A 19,569-nucleotide genomic window follows, 5' to 3' on the forward strand; every position below is an offset into this window, starting at 1 on the left:
GTGGTTTTAGAAAAGCCTGTTTGAAAGGATGGCTGGAAGATATTCAGGAATTGATTCTAGACAGAAGAAATGGATTGAGTGGAAAGCGATTTTATTCTTGAGGTATGAAAATAGCCCTGATGTAGCTTGAGTAAACTGGCTTTTGATCAGGGTGGCCGGTGAATGTTGGATCAAATCCACTTCATGAATCTCATGTTCCAACTTGGTTTAGTCATGCCTATCCTGGCAAATACCCCAGGTACTTTTTCTTCCACCTTTCAGAAACAATCTAGCAAATATGTGACGGCTGTTTTAATCATTACATGCCCTCTGTGGAGAGGGCGGCAACATCCAGTTGCCCATTGAGCCTGGTGGGGCAGAGGGCATGTCACCAAATGATAGGCAGAACCTATCAAAGCTGGAACAAAATGGTTCCACAAACCCATTCCACGTTTGGCAGAGTGGTAGGATTTGGAGAGAAGTAACTTCCCCAAGAAACTATGTACAGGCTGCGGTCCTATACAGGCATCTCTCGACTTGTGCACGATTGTGTATATAATTAAATAATTAAATAGTTTAATTCATACCTGGAAATTGAATGAGAGAGCTGGAGAGAGGCTGAAGAGATAGCCTGAAGAGGACTTCCGTGAGGGCAGAGAAGAGTCTGGAGGCACAGCAGGGCTTTTTCTTTAGGCCCCTCAGCCTCCCCACCTGGTAGCGCAGCGGCAGCAGCACTCCTGCCAGCCCCAGAGTTTCAATTCCAGTTGTGGATATTTTTTGTACAGTATTATTATTATTATTATTTTGGAGAGTAGTATTTTGGAGAGGGAGTGGCAGAGGTCATTTAAAGGGTGTTAAGAGGGTGTTCCCCACTTATGCGCATCACGCACCGGAACGTAACACCCACATAAGTGGGGAGTTGCTTATACATGCTTACATAAGAGTAAGCCCCAAGGAACTCAATTGAACCTACTTATGAATAGTCCTGCAGAGAATTGCTCTGTATAGCCCATGAATACCTCACTTTCTCAGGTTGAAAAGAAAACCAGGTTCCCACTTCTATACAACAATTAAAGTTGCAGAAGCCGCCTGCCTAGTTTTGCATCTGACCATCCTCTGTCTCTTACGTTTGCTCAGTTCATGCTTTCACTTGCCCCCCCCTCCCTTTCTAAGATTGCGGACTTTATGCATCTTTACATGGAAATAAGCCCCAGTGAGCTTGGTGGGATTTCTCCCCCAAGAGATAGATATATAAGACAGGGTTGGGGAACCATTTTGGCTCCTTGGGTCAGATCCTTACCAACATCTGACGTGCACACCAAATATGACACGTGGCAAGGCTCCCCACCTGTCAATCATGTGACATCATTGTAATGAAACATAACTGACAGACGGTTTTGCTCTGATATTAAAAGGGAAGTGGGAGGTGGCTTGCAAATCTCATGTCAATCTTAAAGACTGACAGATATCACTTTGATTTGCTGGTGTTCCATGCAGCTACTGCTTGCTATATATAAACACTCACACGTAGGCAAGCTCTGCAGAATAAGTCACGGCAATAATCCAACATTATCATGCCACTACTTAATACTTCACTTGTGTTGTGCTTGGGACTATTGGTAACATGAACAGCAGTTTTAAACCACACATTTTTTTTGGTGAAAATCAAATATGTTGGTCCTCTGAATGAATGAATTTGGGGATTTCATTCGGCAAATGTACATGGTTGACAATCTCTCCCATAGCAAACCAGTCCAAATGATTACCAGATTAAAATAGCATTTGAACATCTGCCACAGGAACACCAATAATTCTATTGTTGCTGCTTTGACACCAGTTAAATATGATTTCCGAAAGCATCTGTAGTTGGGCCAAGTGGGATTGCCAATCTTGGCAAGGATTAGGCTCCTGTTCCTAAGGAGTTGCTTTAAAGTACAGCGTGTCTCCTTGGATATCCTTTTTTTACTTTAGTATATATACTTCTTTCAGTTAGAAGGTCTTGGTTTGAGAAGAGGGTGGATGAAGAAAATTTGAAAAGGTTGTTTCAACCCCACAAATCGAAACTGGATTTTAGGCCACCAAGTGAAGAAAGGAAAGAAAGAAAAAATGTTAGGACTAGGCAATGATTTTTGCCAATTCTCCCTGCAGTTATTTTTCTTCTTCTTTGTGTAGTTTCTTTCTCTGGATCTTTACTGACATTTTCTACAACAGAAGTCTTGATTAATGCCAGATGTATAGGAAGCGTATGAAATTCATTGCTGTACTCGCCACTGCAGATCAATAAATACCCATGTTTTATTTTCCAAATGCTGCCTTCCACTACTCCTAAAACACCCTTCAGTTTAACAACTTGAATACATTTATGCAATTTAGGGTTGTATCACTGTCATGGTGGTAAATCAGCACTTTTATATTCTTATCTAGAGGGGCTGGCTTCTGTTCACCTTGTGGGTTTTGGGGTCTGCCTCCCCCCCTCTCTCTCATTCCAAACTTTTGGAGAAGAGTAGGCTTCGTTGGAATTCCCTGTAATTTGTATTTCAGATCTGTTGTCTTCAGTGTGAGGGCTTCTTGTTTGCTTGTTTGTTTTCGTGACAGGCAGCAGGATAGACATTTTTGTAGATCTGTGTCTGATTGAAACTGTTCCTACAAAGTCATCTTCCATAAAACAATCTTTCAGTAAGAGTGGTGAAGAGATCTACTACTTCAGGATAGACCTTGCCCTTGTTTATTCCATGTAACTTCCTTTTGAAGAAGCAACAGCAAAAACAAAGTTGGCCAATGAAGGAATTAAGGATGCAGCTTACTGGCTGGATCCAGTTTTCCTGCCCCAGATATATATGATATATCCAGATATATCCTCCTCCAAGGCCTCTATATGGTTACTGCTCAGAGTCTTATACCTTGGGTCTAACTCATGCTCGTCAACTGTCCTGCTTTGAGCGGGACATCCTGGAATTTCAGGAGCCATTCTGGCTTTTGATTATCTACTGAGATGTTTGTTTTGGCTTCCGCAAGGGCGCAGCCCCAAAATACACCTGTTTGGGGGGGGCTGTGAGCCCTGAAAGATGTGTGTCCCTATTTCCCTATGTGGCATGTTGGAGGGCATGCTACCTTGAGAGGGGCTATGCACTGACGATCATTGCACATATCTCATGGAACACCATTGGCGGATCAGTGTGCTATTTTTTAATTGTATTTTATTTGGTCTGCCTTCATGCAGTTAGCTCTGCATGTAAGCAGGAGCTGCTGGAATTCACTGTACACAGCAGCTACCACAGAAGTCTTTATGCAAACCAGTCCTTACTTTGGGTAAATTTGATGGGTTGTATTCAGTGTAGCACTAAGCAAACTGTTTTGTTACTGCAAGTATTTCTCCTTGCACATTCTTCCCCCCTCCCTACAACATATTCCCTAAATCTGTTCTGGGGTTTCCCCCAAGCCTCTGGAGCAGATTTGGGAATTGCATGGGGTTTGTGCAGGGGGAGGAAATTCCATTGCACTAGTGCTAATCCTTGCGCAAGAGCAACAATTTAATTGAATATCACCCAGAGACTTCAGGTGGCTTTGTTTGTACAGTGGTACCTCGGGTTAAGAACTTAATTCGTTCTGGAGGTCCGTTCTTAACCTGAAACTGTTCTTAACCTGAGGTACCACTTTTGTTAATGGGGCCTCTTGCTGCTGCCACACCGCCACCGCGCAATTTCTGTTCTCATCCTGAAGCAAAGTTCTTAATCCTAGGTACTATTTCTGGGTTAGTGGAGTCTGTAACCTGAAGCGTCTGTAACCTGAGGTACCACTGTAATCCATTTGTTCCCTGCCTTTTGTCTAAGGAACTCAGGGCAACATAAAAGGTTCTCTCTTGCAACAGCCATGTGGAGTAGGTAGGACTGAGATAATGACTCTTCCAATGTTAGAGGTGCACTTAATGGAGACCTGGGAGAGGAGCTTTTCAATCCAGGTACCCATATAATGGGACTCCTTTTCCAGAAAGATTCAGTCAGCAATTTCTCTCATGATTTTGAGATGGTCTGTTAAGACTGCTTTATTTTGCCCGACTCTGGCTCCCTGTTGTGCTGATTGTGATTTTCTTGTGTTGACCTTGTTTTAATAACTCTGTGTCATGCTCTCAGATTTTTATTGTTAGATTTTGGTACTTTGCAATATGACCTAGCTGCTGCAGAGCCTTGACTACCTATATATCTCCCTTCCGCATAGGCTCTGTGATGAGGACTGCAGATCCTCAGCCACGGAACTGATCTTCAAAACAACTTTTGGAGTGACTACTGTGAATTTCCTAGCAATTCGGGATGTGGTCACTTGCAATATTATGATTTGCAGGTGCTTTTGCAAGACTACTTCACATGTAAAAACTAAAATTGCCTCATGGTTTTCTATTAGGCATGGTGGGGAAAGACATTAAGAGAAAAGACTGTAAAATCTTCCAGTATGCGGTAACAGCAGCTAGAATTGTGGTAGCGCAGAAGTGGAAGCAGGAAGAAGGCCCATCGATAGCAGAGTGGAGATTAAAATTGACGGAATATGCGGAGTTAGACAAATTAACAGGGAAAATCAGATATATTAAGGATCAAAAATTTATAGATGACTGGGGAAAATTTGCGGATTATCTGGAGAATAAATGTTTAGTAAATACAACGCTTGCAGGATTTAAAGAGGCATTGTAAAGCACTAATAAGTACTGCTTATTGGAAACAATGTATGAAGGGTGGCATTAATGGCAGTATGAAAGAGTGGAATGCGTTACAAAGAAACAAATACGAATGAATGTCAAGGACGCTGAAGGAAGTCCAAAAGTATGAGATGTACTAAACACGGATATTATGTATATATATGGGAATACCAATAAAATTTTTTTAAAATGGAAAAAAAAAAATAAAATTGCCTCATGGTGCTCCAGCCCTGTGTCAGTGCAGAATTGGTAACATTATAGAGTTTAAAGGTTTCTATGAAGAAAGGGTAGGAGCTTTGTGAATAAAATGGAAAATACGCAACAGAGTTTGAAGAAATAACTTCATAGTTTAATTCTCTAAATGATGTTCTTCAAAATGTAATGCATTTTGTGAGCTGTGATGTGTGTTTCTCTTGGCTCTGCAGTGCAAAATGTGTGGCTTATACAAACTGACCCTAGCAAAAGTGTTCTGGTGGTAACTTAAAATGGTACAGACAAATGACTCTGAAAATGTATTTGTTTTGGTGCCTGTTAGCTGTTCTGTTCAGTGTTAGTTCTGATATATTTATATTTGGGTATTTTTGTGGCAGCAGGTATTTTGTGACTTCATTATGCCAACTTTCCTCAGAAAGCTGATTTGTCTGAACCCGGAGCCGAAGGAGTGCCAAAGCTAATATAGTTGGAAAGCAAATGGCGAGAACTGACTTATCTGTGCTTCTTAAAATGGCATGTGGTACTTGTTCTCAGTGAACGAGAACTTGTTCTCAGTGAAGCTGTAGTTACAGAATACAGTGGTACCTCGGGTTAAGAACTTAATTCGTTCCGGAGGTCTGTTCTTAACCTGAAACTGTTCTTAACCTGAGGTACCACTTTAGCTAATAAGGCCTCCCGCTGCGGCAGCGCGATTTCTGTTCCCATCGTGAAGCAAAGTTCTTAACCCGAGGTACTGTTTCTGGGTTAGTGGAGTCTGTAATCTGAGGCGTCTGTAACCTGAAGCGTCGGGAACCTGAGGTACCACTGTAATTACCATATTTTTTGCACCATAACACTCACTTTTTTCCTCCTAGAAAGTAAGAGGAAATGTCTGTGCGTGTTATGGAGGAAATGCCTATGGGTGGCATGCCTACGGATTTTCCTCCTCTAAAAACTACGTGCGTGTTATAGTTGAGTGCGTGTTATAGAGCGAAAAATACAGGTCTGCCAACTGTTCCGGGTCCTGGGCTTACTGGGGCAGTTCAACATAGTAAAGATCAGTGCTATTTTTTTCTGGAAAAAGGTGCTGGAACTCACCACAAACACCTCCCTTGTTCTCCTATAATGACAATGGCTCCCACCTGAAAGGTGCGGGAACTCCATTCTGTCGAGTTCTGGCTGAAAAAAAGTACTGGTTAAAGAGGGATACTGACAATTCCCAATAAAAAATGGAGGGCACAAGTGCTGGGGCTCTATCACAGAGTTTGTTCCCTGCACTGGGGGTGACTGGGAATAGAGTCACGATCAGATAAAGTTCACCTTCTCCTCCATTGCCCTTCAAGGATCTTGAGTCTTCCCCAGAGATGTTTAGCTATTGAAGCTTGCAGTCATTGCTACTCTTTCCACTTCCATGTCAGCTGGGTTTCCTAGTTGGGATAACATTAAAGCAATCTTCATTCTCAGAGTTTCCAGCTCCACCCTTGGACCCAGTTGGTGGTGGCCACAATGCTCCATCACCAATTGCACCATACCCTAGCAGAGCCCTCTAGGTTCCCTTTCCTATTCCTTCTGTTGCCTTCTCTCTTTACTACACCTTTCTACCTTTCCTCCTCGCTCCACTGCTCATCTTGACGCCCTTTCATGCTTAACATTTTGTGGCAATCACACAGGGCCCCCGGACGTTTGACGGTCTATTGACCCTGTGCCACCACAGCGATTGCTTTCTTCACTGCCACCACCCCGTTTCTCACGGGGACACACGGAGTCCAGACAGTTGTTAACAATAACAACTAATCAAGTTTATTTTAAATGCAGGAACAAGCTTATGGTTTCAGTTAGTTTTTCTTGACAGTTTCTTAAATCTTAGTTCCTAACAACTTCAAACTGATCATTCCCAACTATCTATCTGACTCCACCTGACAATTCCTCTCACTCTCTCACAATACAACTCGACCAACCCACAGATATATCCTCCCTCTTCCCTCTTCAACTCCCAAACCTCAACTGACTTTCACACAACACCCACTCTCACTCTAATTCCTCCTATCAGTTTCCACTGGCCAATCACATCACACTCATTTTAACCCTTTCCTTATGACCCACCTAGAAGGCAAACGCCACACTCCTTCACTGGCCTGTGCCTGAGCCCACCAAGGTCCCATCCATCTTGTTTCGATTTCTCCTGCAGTGCCTTGAGCCGTCACTGAGGCCCCTTCACTTGCTGTTTCCTAACCTTGTGGTCCACAGTCCTTTCATAATAATGAAAAATCTTAATCTGATGGCTAAACAAGTAAATCTTTCCCCTGCACACATACACACTTTTTGGCTAAGAGCATCAGATGCATTTAGTGATGGATCTTGTTGCTGGTCTGTAAGTGCCCTCTGTTGGCCAATGCTGAAATATCTACTTTAGATTTAATAAATCCATCTTATTGTTATGGCTCCTGGGCACCTGATATTGATATTGGTCCTACACAAAACCTGCCACCAGGTTCAGAAATAAAATGAAATCTGGACAGTTAAATCAGCCATGATAAAATGGGCACAAGACATTGGGTACAACATTATGTTTGAAGACTGGGAAAGGTTATGGACCACCGGTATGAAATTTACGGCATGTAGTGCCTTAAAAGAAAACATTATGAAAATGATGTACAGGTGGTACATGACCCCAGTCAAACTTGCAAAGATATACCATCTGTCTGATAATAAATGTTGGAAATGTAAAGAGGCTGAAGGAACATTCTTCCACTTCTGGTGGACATGCCCGAGGGTGAAGGCCTTTTGGGAAATGATTTATAACGAGTTGAAAAAGGTATTTAAGTATACCTTTCATAAGAAACCAGAGGCCTTCCTCCTGGGCATTGTAGGCCAGAGAGTGTTAAAGAAGGATAGAACTTTCTTTTTATATGCAACTACAGCAGCAAGAATCCTCATAGCCAAATAGTGGAAGGCACAGGAGCTACCCACGCTGGAAGAATGGCATACGCAACTGATGGATTACATGGAACTAGCCGAAATGACTGGCAGAATCCGAGACCTGGGAGAAGAGGCAGTGGAAGAGGATTGGAAAAAATTTAAAGACTATCTACAAAAACATTATAAGTTATATGAATGTTGAGAATTTGCTAAGTTTTGGGAAAAACATGCTTCAGTATTGAGATTTGAAAATGGTGGAAATTAAGTTATGATTGTGAAAAGTTCAAATTTTAGAATATATAATTAGATGAAAGTACAAAAACGCATGAAACAAGGTATCAATTTGCTGTTTATTTTTTATTGTAAAGAAAACGGGATGGAAGATGTGGGGAAGTCCAGTTGATTATGAAAAAAGATCTGGAAAAGTGAATTTTCTTGTATTTAATTTTTTCTTTCTTTCTGTAAAACCGCTTTTGTTGTGTTATTGACGATGTATTCTGACCTTGGGAAAAAAAAGCAAATAAAAATATTATTAAAAAAAAAACAGAAATAAAATGAAATCTGGTATATAATAAGCACTGGTAACTACAGAATATGCCACTGTGTTCTAAGACCTTTTTATTTGCATTTGAAACTATTTGGGAATAGTAAGTGAGATATAGGCTTGAAGGACCAAAGTAATAACTTTTTGGAAGCATCTAGATCAGGGTGGCTCAACTTTTCATACCAAGTGGGCCACAAGAATAAAAAAAAAAAAGGTGAAGGACCCTTGGACAGTTAAGTCCAGTCAAAGGCGATTGTGGCACTCATCTTGCTTTCAGGCAGAGGGAGCCGGCGTTTCTCCACAGACAGCTTTCCAGGTCATGTGGCCAGCATGACTAAACTACTTCTGGCTCAACAGAACACCACGATGGAAGCCAAAGTGCACGGAAATGCCGTTTACCTTCCCGCCGCAGCGGTACCTATTTATCTACTTGCACTTTGTGCATGCTTTCAAACTGCTAGGTTGGCAGAAGCTGGGACAGAGTGACAAGAGCTCACTCCATCGTAGGGATTTGAACCACCACCTTCTGATCGGCAAGCCCACAGCGCCACCTGCGTCAGCATGGAACCTATGGACTGCACATTGCTTTGTCGCATGGGGGTGATGGGGGGAAGCTGGGCCAAAATTTAAAGCCCTCTTCTGGCCCTTGTGCTACCTTCCCAAAGCTGGCCACCCTGAGGTGCTGGCAGGGTCCTAGAGGCCTCCCATCTTCTTCCCAAAGCTGGAAAACAGCTAAATAGGCTTTGGAAAGGAGGCAGGGGGACTCTACTGACTTGGCTTTGGAAAGGCTAAAGGGGTCCGTGTGTGTGAAATGTTGTTGAGGGCTGCCAAAAAAGGCATTGAAGGCCACATGTTAGACCGCCCTGATTTAGATTGTGCTCTGAATGCAAATTCTTCATTTTTAATAATGGAGTGTTCTTGTTTTGTGTATATATATATATTTATTAATTTAATACATTAACACCCTGTGGGTATAGGGCGGTATATAAATTTAATAATTAATAAAGAAACAAAGAAAGAATTAACACCCCACAATTCTGAATTTAGCAAATAGGTCACAATGTGGGTTACTAAAAGTTAAAACATCAAATACAAACAAGTTGGGGGTAAAAACTGCAGGCAGCCCTTTATTGCTATTCTGAACCAGGATGTAAGTTGCAGTTCAGCCTCCCTGAGCTTGCTGCTCTCCAAAAGTTCTGGATTACAGCTTGCATCATATGATGGAGCTAATGGGGGTTGTAGTCCAGAAGATCCAGAAGATGCACCAGGTTGTGGGCCAACAAAGCTAAGTCAGGGGGAAAGAATTGCTTTCTTCTACAGCTGAAGATGCACAAACTGCAGTTTTAAAAGTGCCTGTTCTGGGAGCCAGCAGAATGAAAAGTACAAAGTTAATTCTGATTGTATTTGGTGCCCTTCCTGGTGTACATAAATAGCTTATCTGGATTAAAGCAAATTCTAATGGCCCTTAAATGCAGCAAATCACTTTTTAATGGATAGTGGCAGTGCTTTCTTCGGGGGGGACGGGACGCAGGGGTACACATACCCCTAAACATTTCGTGAATCTAAGTTTGGCCTCATTGAGGGGCAGTATTTCCATATGAGTAGGAAAATGAGAGTACCCCTAAACATTTTTAATAGGAAAAAAAGCACTGGATAGTGGTATTCACAGTCATTGGTCCTGATGGAGAAGGAAAATAAAGTTGTCTAAATGACATAGCCAACACCACAATAGTGCAGCGAGGGACTGATTGGGTATTGTGCGTTGCTAGTTTTCTGAGATCTAGTGCTCTGTCTTGAAGTTCCTCAAATTGGTGGCATTTTAGGAAACTCAAGCAAGCCTCCCAAAACATGGTGCTACTTTAAATATGTCTGTTTCGTTGGTCCTTTGCAAAAGGATACTGCTTATAATCTATTTTCCTCAAATGAAAAACTGGGGTCTTTGAACAAAAATGTGGCTTTTGAATCTTTTATTGCTTGATTTATAAAATAAACTAGATTTGTAGGTTTTTCTCCTTCAGCAACTATATTGCCATCCAAACCTTTTGGGGGACAGACCAGTTTCTCTGTGCAGCAATATGCCGTTTCTAGCTGATTGATCTTTCCCATTATGTAGCTTCTCTCCTCTTCCTATACAAGAGCTCCCTCTGCTTGAGAATGGTAGCGTAGTTATAGCAAATGCATTCTTCATTTTATCCCCTGAATATTTGTATGCTTCGATTCTGCTCTTAATTAGATTTATTATTATGATTTTATTTTTGGAGAGGGTAGATAATTGCTGACACGCCTCAGAACTAATAGAATTTGGCTTCCACATCCCTTTACTGTCTCTTTATCCTGAAATAATAACTATAAAGGGGGCATTTTTTGTTGCAATTAGGTTCTTGGAAAACCATGCTAAACTCAAGGTGCTGTTGCTTATTATACCTTGGTCTTTCCACGGAATAAAAGAACCACTCCCTGTTTATTCCTGTCACATTGGTGAATGTCTGTGTCTACTGTTGGGTGCCTTGATTTGGTTCCCCAAAATATTATCTGTTTGCCATGTGTCCTTTCTGGGGGAGATGACAATGTACAGTATTGTAGAATATCTGAGTAGCCTTGCCTGCCATGTTTTTCTTCCAGTTCTTCTTCTTTTTAGTCATATCCACATTTCCTTGTTGAAATGCATGTGCTCTGACACTAGTCTTTGCACTCTTTCTCCCCTCCCTTCGTGACATTCTTATTATCATTTGGCAAACCTTGTCATTTTGCTGCTTTTCCTTCCAGAATTTTTCAACTCTGTGGCCCAAATAGTAATGGAAGCCTTCTGTAGATGTACATATATATATGTTGCTTGTCTGGAAGCATTCCCTCTATCTATATTTAAAAATGACAGTTTCTTTTCTTTATTTTTCAGGACCCCTTAGATCCAACCAAGGCAGCATTTGTGGTCAGTTCACTGGTGCCAAATGGAGTGGCTGAGCGTGGTGGAGAACTCTTCCCTGGTGACCGTCTGGTCTTTGTAAATGACATGTGTTTGCACAATACTACTCTGGCAGAAGCTGTAGAGGTGTTGAAATCTGTGCCACCAGGAAAAGTTTACCTTGGGATCTGTAAACCTTTGATGGTAAGGGTTTTTAGGGAAGCTTTTAATGTTTGATATATCACAGTATTTTAATATTCTTTTGGAAGCCGCCCAGAGTGGCTGGGGAAGCCCAGCCAGATGGGCGGGGTATAAATAATAAATTATTATTATTATTATTATTATTATTATTATTATTATTATTATTATTATTATTATTTTATGTAACCTCCCAAATTCAGCAAAACTAGTTTGAGTGGAGCTTCCTATGCATCCCAGCTGGGGCTTGCAAGAAGCAGACCAGGCCTGACCCACTAAGTTCTTTGAGCATGGCATATCTTATGAAGCGGTGTGCTGAAGGGCAAAGAAACATTTCTCTTTGATATTTTTGGAATGAGAGTTTGAGTCTTGTTGTATACTAAAGACTTGTTTGGATTTCTGTCTCCCATTTATTTTAGAAATCACCCTGTTAGCTGCAATGCAGTTTGAAAATTCAGTAGAATATACAACTTAGATCCATTGATTTCAGTGGATCTAATCTGGGTTTGACTTAGTTCAATACCTTGCAGCGTAAGTGATTTTAAAGCACAGCAGCTGCCAAGATAAAATCACAGACAGTAGTGAAATCAAAGTCGTGTACAAACAGGAATGTCTTAACCAGTCTCCTTAATTAAAGGAGGATGCCACTGTTGAGAACTTTATGTTTAGGATAGCCACATGATTTTGGATTGATAGGATTCAAAATTCTGACATTCTCCAGGCAATATTTTTTTAAAAATGGCCTTTCCTGTCATCATACAGTCTTGCCCACTTTTACTGAGCTATTTGTTCTGAATCTTTTACGTAGCACAAGTCCTTCTGGTGTAGGATGTCTCATGTAGTCTTTTTCTCCTGTGACCCAGGGCAATTTGGGTTAATCTCTTCAAGAATAGAGAGAGTGCATTGCTGCACAGATTACTGGCATAATGTTCACTCTCTGATGATCAAATAAACCATGATATGAATGAGCATCCTGCACCTACATGCAGCCACTTTGCTCCTCCATTTGCACCAGCACAAAATGGAGCGAGGAAGTCATAGTTCGCCATAGCTTCCCATTACATTCAAACTGAGAAACTGTGAGTAATGGCTTCCAAACCAGCCAGGATATGGAGCCAGCTTTAAGCCATGGCTTGTTCCAATCACACTTTCCCAGCTCGGATATAATGGAAAGATATGTGATACAATGGAAGGATAAAGTGCACATTGGTACGTAGCCGTGAAAAAGGCAAAATCAGTGTTAGGGATCCTTAGGAAATAAAATTGTCAATATAGTACTCTGCTATTATACAAATCTGTTGTCTGACTACTTGGCACTGTGTACAGTTCTGATTGCTGCACCTCCAAAAGGATATTGCATAGCTTGAAAAGGTTCAGAAAAGGGCAACCAGAATGAACACAGAGCTTAGACCATTTCCCTGTGAGGACAGGTTGCATTATTTGGGGCTTTTTAGTTTAGAAGGGTGATAAGCACCTAGGAACTTAAGAAGTTGCCTTGTATTGAGTCAGCACATTGGTCCCTCTAGTTCAGTGCTGACTCTCAGCAGCCCACCAGAATTCATCCCAACTCTGCCTGGGGATTGAATCTAGGACTTTATGTGTACAAAGCAGATGGTCTACCACTAAGCTGCAGGCCTTCCTGAACACCTTTGCTACCATTTTCTACAATTTCCCCCCAAGACTAGTACTGGGCAGTGTTACAAAAGCCAGAAAATAGATAGTGTAAGGCTGTCAAATTAATACGGCTCTGAATACCAGTTGTACATCACAATATAAATAAGGTGACTGCCTCTGCTCTCATGTCCTGCTTGTGGACTTCCCATAGGCATCTAGTTGGCCACTGTGAGAAGAGGATGCTGGACCAGATGGGCCTTTGGGGGCTCTTATCATTTGAATGTGTCCAATGTCAGTACAGTCATACCTCAGGTTGAATGTGCTTCGGGATGAGCGCGTTTGAGTTGCGCTCCGCGGCAACCTGGATGTAATGGAGCCCGTTACTTCCGGGTTTTGCCGCATGCGCAGACGCTCAATATGAAGTCATGCGAAAGCGCAGAAGTGGCGAAAAGCGACTCGTGCATGCGCAGATGTGCCGTCGCTGGTTACGTTTGCTTCTAGATGCGAACGGGGCTCTGGAATGGATCCCGTTCGCATCTAGAGGTACCACTGTATATGCATATTGTTTATTGGTTACTTACTGGCTTTATGGTTCTGAGTACATCTTCTATGTTCTTCATCCATATGGCTGCTTATAAAGGCTCTGATATGATTGGTTCTGGATTTGATGCTTTTTAACATGCTGCACCTTATTATATAAGCTAGATATAGGAAACTAGTAATATGTATGTGTGTATAAGAATACAGAAAAATATAGTGGAATGTGAGGAAAACAGCAAAAACAAACAAACCAATAAGCCAGACATATGGGCAAGATAAAAATGGTACCCAAGCCCTTATGTTGCACTAATTTTATTTCTTCTACTTTGGTTTATTGCTTTCAGCAAGTTACTACATAAATAAAGTTAGGAAAAACAGCAGGGCAGTTTCTAAGATCATCCTCATCATCATCATCTATGATTTTCACTGGCCTAAGCAAAACATATTTACATAGCTTTAACTTTTTAATCAAGTGTTTTAAAAGTTTGTAATGCAGTCAAGTGATCCTGGAATAACTGATGTTGTAGACTGCTCAAGCTAAATACTGATGGACCTTGTCAGTCCCCTGGATAGGAGACCACCGAGAGCCCAAGTATAAACAGGACATTTAACATTTTACAATAAAATTTGTAGTCTCTACTTTTCTTATGACTTGTGTCTCTTGAGTTTACTTTCTGCATTCCTTCTGGCTTACTTTTCAGCTGTGCCCCTCTGCAAGCTAGTTTCTTGCCATTCTCTTTCTCAAAACGTTTGGCCATTTATATTTTCCTGATTAGTGTCTTATTTTTTTAAAGGGAGGAAATAATCAGCATGGGACCTCTTCTACTGTGGAACCCAAGGGTATTGCTAAAAGTTTTGTATTTCAAGAACCAATAAATGATGTGAACTCATCAATATGCCTTGAAGTTCCAAAGGTATTTGTTGACTGTTTCTTTCGTTAAATTTAAAGTAGTGGTGCATAGAGATTTTTTATTTTTTTTAAATGGTGGGGAGCAGGAAATGTTTCCTGCTTCCATCAGGAACTGAACCTTTTCTCTAGATCAACTGTGTTGTTGTTGTTTAGTCGTTTAGTGGTGTCCAACTCTTCGTGACCCCATGGACCAGAGCACGCCAGGCACTCCTGTCTTCCACTGCCTCCCACATTTTGGTCAAACTCATGCTGGTAGCTTCGAGAACACTGTCCAACCATCTCGTCCTCTGTCGTCCCCTTCTCCTTGTGCCCTCACTCTTTCCCAACATCAGGGTCTTTTCCAGGGAGTCTTCTCTTCTCATGAGGTGGCCAAAGTATTGGAGCCTCAGCTTCACGATCTGTCCTTCCAGTGAGCACTCAGGGTTGATTTCCTTAAGAATGGATAGGTTTGATCTTCTTGCAGTCCATGGGACTCTCAAGAGTCTTCTCCAGCACCATAATTCAAAAGCATCAATTCTTCGGCGATCAGCCTTCTTTATGGTCCAGCTCTCACTTCCATACATCGCTACTGGGAAAACCATAGCTTTACTGTACACATCCCTAAATAATCTACTCCGATCAATTCCACTATTCCAGAGCAAGCAATTTTTGGGATGCGAATTTTATATATGCCAGGTGTATGTTCAGAATGAAAAAAAGACTTGGCCATCCAGTGTTCTTCATAATGTTCTTGTGAATGTTGTGGTAGGTATAACACTAGGCCTTGAGGGTAAATTTACTGTGAGGTAAATTGAATTGCCTTGTGCTTCTTTTCCATATACAGTAGTATCTTTCTATCTCTGCAGCATAGTATATTAATTGGAACCCCACCTCCTTTTGATCTGGCCCCCAACTTCATTTTATAGACTAAAACAGCCAGATGAAAAGCTGGCTCAAGGCCTTCCTGAAGTAACAGCATGAGAAGACTGGTAGGAGTATCTGGGAAATGAGGGATATCCCCATCACTGCTCCATTCTACTCCTCAAGTTGCTCTCAGCATTCTGTTGATAGAGTATATGTGCATATGAGAAGAATAGTAGAACACAAATGAGCACCTTTTTTGGCTACATATAGGTTAACAATTTGCAGTGAGCCTCTCAGGCAAAATAGGCCTCCTTCTTGCTCCAGTGCCCCATAGCCTTATGTGTTGCAGCATATTCTGACTTACTTGCTATTAATACTATGGCCCTGGTCCTATATCATAACCAAATATTTGCGCTCATTACTTTCTCCTCTGTTCACGTGCTTCTGTTTCCCTTCCTCATTTTTATAGCAGCTGTAGTTTGCTGTGACATCCAGAGTGGAATACTTCCATTCCAGCCATAGTTTTCAGCCTCTGAACAGAAATGGAAACGTTTAATTTAATCTGGCATTAAACGCAAGGAACCTAGGGGGACCTACTTCCAAGTAAACATGTATGGAGTTGTGCTGCAGTCCCATCCAATTCCACAGGTCCCTGGAATTTGCCAAAGCTTGCTTTCATTACAAATTCAGCCAATAGAAGAACTTCTGTACTTCAGTTATTTTTAATACAAAATAATGCTTTAGGTATGTGTTCTATTGTACAGTTTCATTTTTCTAATATTGTGAAATTGTTTTATAGATTCCCCCCCCAAGATAGGCAATAGTTGTAAAATCTAAAATGTTCCCAGGATGCAACTATGATAAACAGTAATTCTCCACCCTCCTTCTTTTAAAAGGGCTACTGCAAATCTCTACTTTCATTTTTGTATTATTATTATTATTTAATGCAGGACTTCAGAGCTGAATCTTTCTCTAGAGAGGAACTTGTGGATGAACCGATCCTGCATTTGGGGAGGCAGTTTCAGCTTGCACAGAATGAGATGGATGCTGATAAGGAGTCTTGGGAAATGCATGAGTTTTTGAAGCCTGCAGAGGCTCATCTTGGTGAAGAACGGGAGATGCTGGTGGATGATGAGTATGATGTGGATCAGGATTATTTTGGCTATATGCCACCAGGTGTAAAAGAGCCGGCTCCATCTAGTGAGATCCACGTTGAAACTGGAAGGCATTGGGCAAAGGAGATAGAGCCTCCTGCCATGGAAGAACTAAGTTCTGACATGGGCCTTGGTGCTGCTAAAGAGGTACTTCTTCCTTTTTTGCATATACAGTAGCAAGAGAAGTAGGAACAAGTTTTAACATGAAGTATGAGGATGGGATGCCACCTGTTCATTACGGATATTGCTGGGGAGTTTTGCATTTGAGGGCAAACTCGGATATCTAAATCAGGGATGGGGAGCTCAAGTCCCTTCCAGGTGCTCCTGGACTTCATCTCCCATCATAGCCACCCCTATTAGCTGGGGCAGATGGGAAATGGAGTCCATCTGCATCTGGAGGGACACAGGTTTAACTAGCACAGATTGAAGCGGTTGATTATTTAGACAATTAGGAATTTTCGCAATAAAGAGGCTTACATGATATTCTGCAAGCGTAATGCTACAAAGTGTAAACAATGTCAGCTGCAATAACTGTGGTTTTGGGCAGCAGGGTTCAATTAATGGTCACATCTTATGTTCATAAGAACATGTTATTGAATTAATTTTAAAAGTTAAGTTTCCAGTAAACTCAGCGTCTCTCTGCAACATAGTGCAATGTCAGCAAATTTCCAAATTTGAATTGCCTGGTTTTTCTCTCTCCCTTTTTCACAGAAGGCTAAAGAAAATGGAATTAACAGTTCAGGGTTCCCTGGAGCATCAGAGTACAGCCAACCAAATACTATCTTGGATGGCCATGGAATGAGTAAGCTATCATCAAATAAATAAATAAATAAATATCAGCTGGATTTATCTTTCTGCCCTTATTGCATTTAATTAATGCAAGATATGTCAGCCTAAACATAAGATGTCTTTGGTCAGTTATTCTAAGCTCACTGTACCTTTTTGCTCACAACCTCCGCATCAATGAACAATAACTGATCTCTTAATTGTGGCAGGTGCCAAGATGCAAAATGACACGAAAGCTCCTCTATGTGTTGATGATGACCACGAGAGAAATAACCTGAAGACTGAAAATTGTGACCTTTCCAGTGCCCTGGATTCTGCCTCCCTTCGACTAGGGCTGCCGAGGTATGGAAGAGACTCTCAACTTGAAAAATGTTTGCTTATTGTCATGGAAGGTGTAGAAGACACATCACTCACAAAGCTGTGCAAAAAAACTTTGTTGTCTGTCTTAAAGAAAGAGCAGAACAGCAATGGGAAATTCCTGACTCCATCCAGATACAAGCAAGTCCCATGTCACCAAGTAATTACACTGTAGGCCTGTTCAGACATTGTTCCTGAGCACATGATCCATGGGCAGGGATGGGCATGCTATCCATATCTCCATTGCATAAAGCCCCACACACTTAGTCTGTGGCTATCCCTGTGTTGAGTGGCAAAGGTCTGCAGGACGATTTACTGTTATTCACTTGAACATGCGTAGAACCCTCCACACAATTGTGTATATTCGAATATACTCTGAATATTCACATGTTCAGACAAATACTTGAACATCTCCTGTATACAGTGACACTATGCACACCCTTATTTTGCCTGAACTGAAATAAGTAACAAGGCAGAACTATTTTCTTCAATGGTTTTAGCTTTATTAAAGAGGACCTGGATTTCTCACCCTGTTGTGCAAAGCCAGAGTGTGCTCACTTCCAAGAGCATGGAAAAATGTAACTATTAACTGATAAAAGATGTATCTGTTTTGTCCGCTGAATATCTGTTGTAAGCGAAGATAAGGTGGTAAAGGTGTGTGAAGCATAAAGAATGAATGTTAGGAAGCAGAAAAGTGTGGGAAGCTAAAATTTATTTTTATTTTACTTATTTAGTGAATTGCCTGAGAGAGAAGAAGGAGAAGGAGAAGAAACTCCAGTTTTCAGTCACTGGGGAACACCGCAAACGTATGTTGATAAATGTTTCAACATTTCTCCTGCCTTAGAAATTATTTGAGGCCTTTTGGCGTGGAGTATATGCTTGCCTTAACTTTTCATCTTTTGCCAGTGACTGTTTGCTTGACCGTTTATTTAATCCATTCATGAATAGCACTGAGGTAGTTGTGATTCCAGCTTTGCTAAATACTACAGATACAATTAATGCTTAGCAGATGTCCTGCTGAAAAAAGCTTTATTATATCAATCCTGTTGTTTTTAGAAACTTGCCAGTTTTCCATTGTAGTTAAATTATCAACGAATGTTGGTTCACCTGTGTATTCCTACATGCAGGTTTTGCTATCTAGGCATACCACTTGCATTCAAAGCTCCTGGTAGTCACAAACCTCTAAATGAGGGCAAATTCACACATTATGGTTTTTGTGTGTGTGTGTGTGTCCCTAAGGTGTATGCCCTTAAAACACATGTATTGTGTATCCAGATATGTAGAATACTGAGATGTGTTTTGATTAGGCTCTTAGCTTATCATTGCTTTTAATTATTTTTGAAGTTTTTAAATAGTTGTTTTTACTGATAATCTCATTGTTTTATACTTCTTATAAACTGCTGTGAGGTTTTTCTTATAGTTAAGCAGTATATATATTTTATTAAATAAGTACGTATTGTAAAAGGTAAAAAAAGTAAAGGATGGTTAAGTCCAGTCAAAGGCGACTATGGTGTTGCAGCGCTGATCTCACTTTCAGGCCAAGGGAGCCGGTGTTTGTCCACAGACATATTTCTGGCTCATGTGAACAATATGACTAAACAGCTTCATGCACAACAAAACACCGTAACGGAAGCCAGAGCCCATGGAAATGCAGTTTACCTTCCCGCCACAGCAGTACCTACTTATCTACTTGCACTGGCATGCTATCAAATTGGTAGGTTGGCAGAAGCTGAGACAGAGCAACAGGAACTCACCCGTCATGCGGATTCAAACCAGTGACCTACTGATTGGCAAGCCCAAGAGGCTCAGTGGTTTAGACCACAGCACCACCCACGTCCCTATAAATATTGTAGAGGTCCATTCATCATGGACATGCAATTAGCTATAACTCTCTATTGAGCTTACACTCTCAGTGGTGAACTGTATTTTGTGAAGTGGCTCTAT

General features: G+C 41.2%; 1 protein-coding gene across 6 annotated transcripts in view; it reads left to right on the top strand.

The window, feature by feature from the left end:
- The window catches only part of PATJ (PATJ crumbs cell polarity complex component), a 153,613-nt gene that overhangs the window by 38,190 nt on the left and 95,854 nt on the right, over positions 1-19,569 (top strand). For 5 of the 6 annotated variants that reach the window (XM_081193631.1, XM_081193630.1, XM_081193629.1 and 2 more), the window contains exons 18-23: positions 11,218-11,427; positions 14,370-14,489; positions 16,279-16,629; positions 17,194-17,284; positions 17,478-17,610; positions 18,360-18,431. In XM_081193631.1, coding sequence (XP_081049757.1) covers positions 11,218-11,427; positions 14,370-14,489; positions 16,279-16,629; positions 17,194-17,284; positions 17,478-17,610; positions 18,360-18,431 — 977 coding nt within the window. The remainder of the gene's footprint in view (positions 1-11,217; positions 11,428-14,369; positions 14,490-16,278; positions 16,630-17,193; positions 17,285-17,477; positions 17,611-18,359; positions 18,432-19,569) is intronic. The other variant, XM_081193628.1, reaches the window with a different exon arrangement.

The sequence above is a fragment of the Podarcis bocagei genome, assembly GCF_964188305.1.
Source record: "Podarcis bocagei genome assembly, chromosome: 5".
NCBI classification, from domain to species: Eukaryota; Metazoa; Chordata; class Lepidosauria; order Squamata; family Lacertidae; genus Podarcis; species Podarcis bocagei.